The 11,220-nt window shown below is 35.7% G+C and overlaps 2 protein-coding genes across 2 annotated transcripts in view; one reads left to right on the top strand and one right to left on the bottom strand.

The window, feature by feature from the left end:
• Positions 1-4,404: 4,404 nt before the first annotated feature.
• Positions 4,405-8,221, bottom strand: LOC142351478 (uncharacterized protein CXorf58-like). Its single transcript, XM_075403519.1, has 6 exons — positions 7,643-8,221; positions 6,886-7,065; positions 6,351-6,602; positions 5,840-5,958; positions 5,228-5,476; positions 4,405-4,744 (listed from the first exon to the last, which is right to left on the bottom strand). Exons 1-6 carry the CDS (start codon positions 7,814-7,816, stop codon positions 4,540-4,542), a joined length of 1,179 nt encoding a protein of 392 aa, XP_075259634.1. The 5' UTR covers positions 7,817-8,221; the 3' UTR covers positions 4,405-4,539.
• A 203-nt stretch (positions 8,222-8,424) lies between these two features.
• LOC142342514 (bifunctional arginine demethylase and lysyl-hydroxylase JMJD6-B-like) overlaps positions 8,425-11,220 on the top strand; it is a 37,624-nt gene continuing 34,828 nt past the window's right edge. Inside the window, exon 1 of the mRNA XM_075393865.1 lies at positions 8,425-8,804. Coding sequence (XP_075249980.1) covers positions 8,474-8,804 — 331 coding nt within the window. The 5' untranslated portion in view covers positions 8,425-8,473. The remainder of the gene's footprint in view (positions 8,805-11,220) is intronic.

The raw sequence follows: 11,220 nt of genomic DNA, 5'->3' as shown, positions 1-11,220 counted from the left end.
TTGCAGGACTCAGATATGAGTTCAAAGGTCTTTGCCATTTTGATATTTTAATGTTATCTCCACCTTCTTACACTCGTTTTTTTTTGTTTTGAAGGTTTCATGAATCGACTGTAAATCGAAAGATTTTATTAGCTCTAAATTTTTAAAGATGGCAGTAATGCGGAAAAAATGCAGGTTGAAATTTGACAGTTTACTGTTAGGAACATTAATCAATTTAATGTTCCTTACAGGAAACCTTCAAATTTCTATCTGGATTTTCTCCGTACTGCTGTAATCATTTAGAATTTAGAGCTATAAAAAATCTATCGATTTACAGTCCACTTTGTTCATTCACGTGAAATTTGTTCATTTTTATCATGCGTTCATTATTTCTAGCAAGTATTTGTATTGTGAAATCAAGACTTTAATGATCAATTTGGGAAAATTTTGTGGGACCCATCTTGTTGCTACTTGCAGAACACTGGCAGTTTTCTATCTTCATTTTTTCCGTTGGCGATATATGCAGATTTTAGAGCTGCTAAAATTGCATTCGTTTGCAATCGATTCATGTAGAACTCAGAATAAAAAAATTGGAAAACTAATAATGCGATTATAGCGTTAAATTCGTCGACGAGAGTACTTGAATCGATTAATTCTTTTTTTTGTTACGTTCTTTACAGCACTTGATGTTAAAATTTTAAATGAAAAATGAACACAAGGAGTTTGTGTTATTAAGTTCCACTTTTTTGTTCGTGCTGGATGACTCGAGTAACTTTCGAATAACGAGGATCTGAATTTGATCTAGATACACGATCATGCTTTGTTTGCTTCATGTGAAGTTTCGTGCTACTTTAAGAAGGCTCGGTAATGCGCTTTCGCACATATAAATCCAACCCCGCTCAACCACATTTTTGACTTAATTGTATACCAAATGAGTAGATAGAAAAATTTCAAAAACTCATAAATTGTTCTAAAAAACAATTGGTACATCCATTTAAAAAATCAATTTAAATCCAAACCATTAAAAAATTAACTAATGCCTCAATAGAATGCCGATGACATCTGCTATTATGGAGACTGGGAGACAAGACAGACAATAGGAGCAAATACAAACAACAAGCCTTACTTAAATTTAAAAAAAGCTTAATAATAAAGTTAAAAGAGCATGAGATGAACCCAAATAAAAAAATGATCTGAAGCTCACCTGAAAAGATAAAGGACCTGGTTTTATGGAGGATAATTAACATGTAGACAAAAACCAAAAAGGCAAAGTTAGAAAAATGCGTTTATACTTTTTGAAAACAATTTTAGAGACATGAAAACCTCTAGCTATTAAATTAAAAGAATTAAATGAGCACATTTGTACTTTCATAGTAAACCATTGAGACCATTGATTATCCAGAATGTCTTACAAATACAAAGAGAAAAAATACAGTCAATCATTGCCAAAAACCGGTGTCAATCATTGCGAGAAAATGGTGCCGAATGCTCTAAAATCATAGTCTATTCACAAAAAACATTGAACATATTTAATTGCGTCTCCAATCCCCAACACTGTGATATATGACCTTTCAGTAATTTGATAATTGTACAAGATAGCAAAAAACTGAAAGACAGCAAAATGTCCAAAAATCAAGAAAGATTTGAAAAACCAAGTTTAGTTTTAAAGCCAAAAAACATCATTCAATTAAAAAACAGCAATGAAGACTACATTATAATTAACCTGAAAGAGAATATGATCTCTCGGTTTGGTGATACTTTGCTACAAGACGACAGAAATGAGACAAAATTGGCAAATCTGAAAAAACCAATGTTTTTTTTGTAAACATCTTTTTTTCAAAATTATACGAAATAAAAACTGTATGCTTTAAACTAAAACAATGCAATTAGATTCGATTATTACTGCCTATTCGACACATCATTACTGAGGCTAAGTCAGAGGACTACAAAACAACAACGAGTACAGGCGCAACTCAAAATTTCAAATTTTTTTCAAGCAAACAGTTTTGAAGCTGAAAAAACCGCAAGCTTATCGCTGAAATATTAATGTAGGTTCTTTGTTCTTCATGTGCTCGTAGTTTGTAATTTACAGTAATTGGGTTGTGATTTGAAATGATTGTGGTCTGTAATTAATATAAAAAACAAAGAAAACTTTGAAAAAAACAGCGCCCCATTACTACCCTAAAAATTTGGAATTTTAAAGCTCCACAATGAAACCAAAACTAATCTCGCTTTTACTGCTTGTCAAATTGAATGAATAGGTTTTTCAAAATTTGCCAAAATAGCTAAATAGACAATAAAAAACAATATATCAAAAATATAATATGAATTTTGCGTAATGATCAACTTGTAGTAATAAAACCATTAGGTATCAATTGAAAGCTTTAGATAGTTTATTTAATAGCTACCTAGATAGCAAATAAGATTTGTTAGATATCGTCAAAAGTAACAAGTGCTGGCAGAACTCAAGAATTTACAAATTTACGTGAACTTTTGGGAGCCATAAAAACCATTAGCTTTTCTCAGAAAACACAATATTTATTCCTTTGGCCTCATTTTAACATAAATTAGACCTCTCATTAGTTTAAACTCACTAAATGATAACAGCCTGTGTGAGATGAAGAAAATTGCAAAAAGTATTAAACGGACAGAGTCAAAAGACAATCATATTCTTTTTTCGTTGCAAAAGTCTACTCTGAGACGAAAACTGGCCTTGCTATCATCGTGGGGCTGTTAAAAAATTCTTTGTTCCAAATAGTTGCGCAATATTGGTTTTGGGGGAAGAATTTCTTGGTAAATTAAATATTAAATTGTTCATTTTTGATAAAAACAAATTAGCGAAAGTCTCCAAATTGTTTGTTCCAGAACACTGTCATGGGAACCAGAGGTACAATCAGTCCTCATAATTGTGAAGGATGATCGTGTCAGCAATTTGTATGTCTTTACTACCGGTAAAATTGGACCACGTTGTTGTCTTTCAAAACTGGCCGTGCTATGTTATTTCATCCACAGGTTGTTTGTTATGATCTACAGGTTTTTTTATGACGTCACAAAATCTGCCATTTGCTCATTCGCTCATGCAATTTCAACTGGATTGCGTGCGTGACGTTATTTTTAACTCTTTGTGGAACGATTTTTTTGTTCATTCGCGTGATTAAATTTTTGGTCACACTTGACTTACCTCGCTCTCAGAAATGACTTTTATTTACGTTAATTCAGAGATAAGGTCAAGTGAATGCGTGCCACTCTAAATGAAGGTTATTTGAGAGCAGCTAATGAAAGCAGCAATAAGTTAAACAGATTCTGAATCAAAATAGCATCTCAACATTTTTGCCATTTTTTTGAGATTGCAGATATACGAAGCTATTGCGACTATTTTCGGGCCGTCTGCCAGCTATGTTTTAATAGCCTTTTGTTAAAGTAAAAAATTTACCAACACAAAAGTTGTATCTGTACCCGTAAAACTCGATAGATCTCTTTGAAATAACAAAAACATTACTGCATTTCTGTATATATGAATTAGAAAAAAGAGTTTCTGAAAAATTGAAAACTTCTCAGTCGATTTTTCATCAGATGTGATTTTTCAAAGAGACTTGCGCGCAACAAATTGATTTTTCTAGCTTTTCTGATGACAAATTGGCTAAGGTGCAAAACTCCATCGTGCTCTAGTTTCTGGAAATATTGACCTGGAAATTCAAGGTCTATTGAAATACATGTGTTACTGTATTTGACTAACAGATGTCCTTATATTTCGTGTTTGTCAATTTCGAGGCATTGAGCAATAATTGAGATGTTCAATTACTCTCAAACGAAGTTTGTAGCAAGTATATTAGTACTGGAGTCTTTCTATTGCGATTTTTTGCTTGATGGATTTTTCGTCTGACTCTTTTGACCTTTTGTCCGCAAAAACGCGATTAACAAGTAGCGCTCAGAGTGTATTAAATTCTCGTAGAGAGCCTTATGCCTTAATAGTCTTTGAGAAAGTGATTCACCAAAACTGTTTCGAGGCGAAAATTTCATGCTGTGAAGGGCTGTTCTTAATCTTACAAGTTAGACCCCCTCAGTGACCCCCTACCGCAGCCCCCAACACAACCCCCCATTCTCACCGAATCACCCCCCCCCCCCCCCCCACCACACACACACACACACAAACACACACACCCTCCCAATACTCCTCCGTCCATCACCCACCGGGAGATTTGGACCCCCCTCTCATCCAGCAGTCCCAACGCAACCACCCCTCCCATCGCTTCACACCCATGATTCCGCTCACGCCCCATGCTGGCGATCTTCTGAGCAATTCGCCCGACTTAAGTCGGCTTATGTTGTGATTGCGTTTGTGCTTGTTTGTTTGTTTGAGAAAATTGGGCACGTTTTTTGAATAGTTGGATGCCCAGAATTTGTCGACTATGGTTCATAAAGTGGTTACATGGTTTTGGTTTATCTAGTATGTGCAAAAAAATGAAAACTGCAATAAGTTTTTAAAATACAAATCTCAAATTCTAATCTGTGGTGAATATTTATTGTTATTTCTTGCTTATTCTTGGTCTTCAGATTATGTTATATGTCCATTGTTTTTTCAAAGCTCAATTCCTGACTCCATTTGAAGAGTTGTTCTGCCTCCTGTTCCCAGTTCTCTTCTATGCTGACAAAAGTGTTCTGTTTCAATCTCCCTCCTCCAGCCGGGTCCAAGGTCTCCTCTGTTGCTCCTCGCGTGTACATCTGTCGCATGCTCTCTGCCCTTTCCCTCGCCTGCTTACTACCCCTATTAATTAAGCAGCCGTTGAAGTTAAAATGAATATATTGCTAATTTAATAATCCTTATTTTATAGAAAGACTAAAATCGGGATGAAATGATAGAGGGTTTAAAAGATAGAGGGGTTGAATGATACAGGGGACAGGGGAGAATAAATCGGGTTTAAATGATAGGAAGTTAAATGAATAGGGGTAAAAATGCGGGACACCAATTAAGCAGACGTTGTAGTTAAAATTTAGAGTAGTCGAAATGAACATTTGCGTATAATTTCTTGCTTCAACATTGTGTTGTTAACTTTATTGATACGTAAGCTGTATTGGCCTGGTAAATTTTGTCGTTAGTCAGTTTTTAGCGATCAGTTGGTTTTCGAATTTGGAACATACTTGCCGAAGAAGCTTAAAAGTTTTTATAACAAGGTACATTGATGTACATAGTTGTCAAATTTTGCGAATTCTTGCTAACCGATCATACTGTAAGATCAAGCAATACAACCTTGAACTGTTTCGTGTTCTCTCTTTCTCGAGTAAGTTAGCACGTGCAGTTGTCATTTTGCTGGGAGATATTGGTGTCTGAGGAGGTGCCTTCATCTGGGCTATAATGTGTGCCTGTTCCATCTCATGTGCCACTGTGCTGGGTCTGGTCAGCAGTCGGGGGATGTTATCCCTCAAGTGGTCAGACTTTCCATGTCCAGATTCGAGAAACTCAAGCAGGTCGTAAAATACGGTGTAACGCGGAATCTCACTGTAAACAAACGAAATATTACATTCCCGTTGCAACTTTCTTCGTTTTGCGCAGAAAAATGCTCAAATTTCCATAGTAAGTTGTTAACTTAGACCCCTTCACTTTATGTAAATTCATTTTTAAGTATATGGTCTGAGGTGAAGGGGTCTAAGGTAACAGCTTTAATATAGAAATCGGGTTATTTTCTGAGCAAAAGATAAAGAAGACAGTTGCAGTAGAATTGTTGAACGTAGATTGAGAATGCCAAAGGAGGTCGCTCTAGTGTTGTTGCTTCGGTCATTTAATAAGGCTGGATAAATTACATTGACGTTTTTTCAAATTAATGTCAGTTCCAATTGAAATCGGAAAGTAGCTCTGTAGCACCTTAAAGTTAGCCTTCGCCAGTGGTTTTCCCGGCCTCCCATATTACAAGGCAGTTCGTCCAGATCTGATTGAAGTTTCCAGTAGTCCTTCATGCTCACAATCTCATCAATGTCCCACACCTAAACACAACTACTGTTGAAGTCTTTTCCCCAATTTGTCATGGCATGGTGATGGTGTCTTCTCAATCGTTCTATTCTTCTTTTGAAATGGTAATTAATGGGGAGCTATTTGAGATTGGGGTGCTCATGCACAAACTTTACCTACTCTTTCCCAAATTTTGAAATAATTGTTGATTACGTTTTCTTTTGCACCCATTAAAATTTCTTAGCTCTGCATTAAATGGCTCGATTTGCCTTTTGAGAGCAATTCATCCAATGCTAGTCGGTTTATGTTTAAACCAATTAGCGGTACCAAAAAGCATACAGATTTCCTAGGTAAATTCTTGTCTAATTGGTAACGATGAATCGACGAGAAATAATTCAATGAAACTCTGAGGTTAATAAACAGATACCTTCTTTTTGTCGAAGTGATACGCATCTCTAAGCATTTGGTTGACAAAGTTTCTCTGGCCCATTCGCCTCAGACAATCTTTGGAGGCTTCGCTTGCGGGTTTGATACAGTTCTTCCCACTTAGCATGTTGCTTTTGTTCAATAGAAATATCTTGAAGACAACAATTGGCGGGAATTCAGTTCCGGCGAAGCGGAATCGAATCCTGGCTTTTATTGAAGGGTCTCGAAGTAGCTCGGCTTCTGCCGGAGAAACCTAGAAGATTATCAGTTTCACCGATATTTCACAAATTTAATAAATTCTGATTTTCAACTACATGATTTAGAGCGGTTATTTTCAGCAATGAACTTGAATTGTTTTGTTGCGGGTGTGGAGTGCAAACCATCCATTTGAGATTGTTTTTCTCAGCTTTTTTCAAATTGTTTGTCTCAATTTGAGCTGTAAGATGAAGTTTTCTGTCTTCGTTGAGGTGTACTAATTTTAAAATTGATCTATTGTTTACGGAGTATTTGTGACGTGTAAGAGTTCAAGATGATACCTTTCTGAGGATATCGTAGCTGAGTGACATCTCGGCTGCCCTGACAGAATGTTTGAGCAGCAAGAACATCTGTTTGTCCCTCCACCTCCACCAAAACTGTTGAATCCGCCTGGCGCACGCATCCTTATCTGTTGTGTCCAAACCACCACCTTTATTCATTACACCGCCGTCACTCTTACCCTAAGACAAAAGAACGTCAATTAAATTTGAACCATTCAGGTTTTGTTGGCGTATGTTTGTGGAGAACTTAGCGTTGTACTATTTTCTACTCTGATGTAGGTTTAAGTCGTTCCAATTGGTTTGCGCAATAGAAGTAAGGCTGACGTTATCAATTTCTTCAAGGATTAAGAACTCAGCAAGGGCAACCATTTTTCCTTTACAACTTTCTTGTGAAACTTTTACCCACTCCCAATCTTAACCAGAAAGTCCTCGAATCTTGTTCAAAACATTTGCATACCAATTTGCGTATTACTATACATAGTTGAAATAAAATAAAATCTACTTTGCCTTGTTCAGGTCGTCTTGGGTATGGACAGTGCTAAAAACTATCTAAATTACTTAGAAATATACGGTTCTTAGAAATATCTTATCTGTTCCCGCATCCGATTTGAAGCCCACTCGGACATTCTTTATATTTGATCTTTTTAGTTTGAGTCTGAAGTTCAGCTTTAGATTTGATAGATTTAATAGATTTAGAACTGTTTCCTTATCCCCCATTGAACGAAAAATTCCATATATTCTGAAAAGTATCTAAAACCTTAGACAGATCGTTGGCTGCTCGTCCAGTGGTAGGTTCTGATCTATTGTCATCCTTCTGTATGATTTTATCCCTAGTGGAGGTTGTGTCAGGGGTCCCTGGAGACGCATTGGGAAGTTTGATTGTAATTTGGGACTTCTGTCGGTCTTCGGTGATCAGAGACGATTCGGCCATGACGTCACTAATATAGATGTACTTTCACTGTTTAGCTGCTGTATTATTCGTGGTTTTATCGGCGTAGAAAATTGATTTTGAGAAAGTATCAAATTCCTCTAGTCTTTAATCCAATTTTGAATCAATAATTTGAGCGATTGTAAATGTCTTAAGATTCAGTTACGTGATGCTTTCTGTGGTTACTGATTGTTTCATTAAAAAGGAAATAAAAATATTTAATTATCCCTAATTACCAAAATTCACACACCGTACAAAAAAATCAAACCCAGATTATAATCATTCGAATGCGAGAAAGATATAACACAATTGAATTTCGCATAAAATTTTTCATCTGCAAAGAAACGATTGAAGCATTTTTTTGTGTGGATTTTATTTGTAATGTATGTTTTGTTTTGAAGCGCATGCGTTTTAACCGCTGTAAGCATAATATGCACGTAATGTGAACTACAGTATGATTTTACTATACTGTACATATTAACAGTGTTGACTATGAATGAATACAGGTGAAAGCAAACCTTCATTCTCAAAAATCCGTCAAAATAAAGATATCTAACGTATTTTTAATCAAATTGAACGGCAGTTCAATTTTGAAGGTGAAATACGTGACTTGTTTTTTTAACTTTCAGATAATTTGGTTGTCGGAAGTTTGCCTTAGCGATGATAGGGACAACCCCTCACTCTACTTCTCCATTGGCTCCTAAAGCGCAACCTTCGACGTCTTCAACAGTTTCTACAAAGCAACACCAATCATCAACAAACAACAATGTACATCAACTTAATAATCAACCAACAAGTATTCGACAACTAAATGAAATGCAACAGTTCAACGCTTCCACCTCAGGTGCTTGTGGGGACAGCGCGACAAGTGCGGAGCAGCAAAAAGTAGCAGCGAAACGCAAGTTTGAACAGGACGATCGGAACTCTATCAAAAGTCCGAGAAGACTTGCTCGGAAGAGGATAAGGGACGCAAAGCACAGGGCTAGATCAGGTTAATCACCTAGGACCATCGATTGCTCTGGAATGAAGCAATTATTGTGTTCATGCTCTTTTTTGTACAAAATTTTTGCTTGACCGTTTTTGTTTTAGAATGTTCGTTCGCTCGATTGAGTGGTTAAACTTTTTGTCTATAAGACAGAACATTTTTGGTGTGGTGATTAAGTGGACCTGTTTTGCAAATTGAGAGACACTAGTTCTGTATTGATTCACTGTTGATAGTTTTAGATGCAGCTGCATAAGCTTGCGTAAAATATTAAACTTATCTCAAAAATTCAAACTTATGCATATGGGTTGGGCTTGGGTTGCCCAAAAATGCAGGAAAACTGTAAAAACTCAAAGAAAACTTAAATTTTCAATTTGAATTGTGATTGTCGATTGATATTGGCATGTAACGACGACCGGTTTTTTTATCTGGCTGATTATAATCCTGTTTCTAGTCCTAAAAATTTCGGAACATTCATCATTATTGGCGCAGTTTACCTATATGCATCTGGAGTCGAGGTCACGCTATGCTAAGTCTACTTTGCTATTAATTAATTGCTCAAACGAAGTTTGAAGCATTTATTGTAAACGCGTGTATCTTTTTTACGCCAAGTTTTTGCATAACCGTTTTTTAGATTATTCTTTTGATTTCATCTCTCACGCTTGAGTTTTGACTTTTTGAATAATTTGTTGCGCTCATTCAGAAGTTAAGTCTACTGCTAAAATAAAACCGATGGTGAGAGCTTACCGAACAAAGCCAGTATATCGTAGAGATTAATGTCACCAACTCTTATTTAAGAGGTCGTGGGATGAAAACTATCCCTATTTAGTTTTTGCACGATCACCAAAGTTTCTCTATCCTATGCCCTCTTATAAATCGTTTGCCTCAACAGTCGTTCGAGAGCTATTCGACCGACGTTACTCGGTTTATGTTTAATATGAGAACTGAAAAATCATAACTCATTTTGATATAAATTTAACAGATGTTGAACACATGCATTGTCAATTATTTTACACATAATGCCACTCAGCAAGAGTGGCAAGTTCAGCAAAAGCAGTCAATCGGATCGAAAATTTATATTAAACAAGCAGACATTAGTTAGCAAAAAGAAATTGCAGCTATCAGTTTACACGCTGGAGGTACCAAAATAAGTGAATGTTTTCCCCATCTAATGTTTTCTAGTTTAAAATGCACGATTCGTAAAATATTTAACAATGGCTTTGAATCAAAGGCAGTTGATAATTTTCCACAAAGCACACAAGAGAAAAGATGAGAAACATCAATTTTAATTTGGACAAATGTTGAATCTCTGTTTCATTCTGATATTTTTTAAAGTTTTGTTTTGCTGACTATGATGTGCTGGTTTCCTAAATGAGCTTGCAGTTAGTGCCCTGGTATATTGTTTTTTTAATATCCCTCAATAATGATTATTTTGATTAATGTTGCCTTTTGTTAAATTTGATATAAAAATCGTTAAATGCTCGAATTGAATGGTTCAGTTAACTAAGGTCTAATGACGATGTTAATGTTATATAGGTGGGGCTATTATTGGCCTTCTCTTGGTTTTTTTTAAAATTCAAAGAATTTGAATTGTATTGGGGCGCTGTCTTTTTTTAAGATCTGTTCACACATTTTCATGATTTTTGAAGTCGAATTGGAGTAGTGATTTTGGTCACGCCGAAACAGGAAGTGGACCGAAAAAGCGAGTGGTTTTGTGGCGTGAAATTTGTTAACTCTAATTTTAAAGTAGAGTGAGAAAACGGTGTTTGAACAAAATTTCGCTTTCTCGTCTGATTTTTTGTTAACATGCGGCGATTTCACTTTGATTTTTACTGTTTTTTCTGATTTTTTAGATCGTTTGTTTAATGTTTTTCCCAATCCATTCATAGTTCATTCTAGGCCTAGTGTTTTTAAAAACCAAATTTCACTTTTTCGCTAGTGGTTTTTTGTTCACATGCTGCCTTTTAACTTTGATTTTCTGTTTTTTTTTAAATTTTTTGATCTGATTTTTTAGAAATGGTTTTTCCAGCTAAGTCATAGTCCCTGCTAGGTCTAGTCGTTTGTTAAGTCAATTAAAATTCTTTGAATTGTACGTCAGGACTTGTCCTGCTATATTTTTTATTTCGTCTTCGCGATTTTTGTTACGACCATATGACGTCACAACCACTTCATCTGCTTTTTGTTCATTCGCTCATACAATTTCAACTGAAGTGCGTGCGTGACGTCATTTTTGGCTCTTAGTGGAGCGAGTTTTTTTGTTCATTTGCGTGATTAAAATTTTGGTCACACTTGACTTACCTCACTCACAAAAATGACTTCCTCACTTTGAAATTGACTTTTATTTACTTTAATTCAAAAAGATAAGGTCAAATGGGTGTGTGTCATTCTAAATGAAGGTTATTAGAGAGCAGCTAATAGAGACAGC

This window comes from Convolutriloba macropyga, chromosome 1 (assembly GCF_964194025.1).
Source record: "Convolutriloba macropyga chromosome 1, txConMacr16.3, whole genome shotgun sequence".
NCBI lineage: Eukaryota > Metazoa > Xenacoelomorpha > Acoela > Convolutidae > Convolutriloba > Convolutriloba macropyga.
The sequence above is the reverse complement of the archived record's forward strand: the minus strand, read 5'-3'. Positions and strand labels throughout refer to the sequence as shown.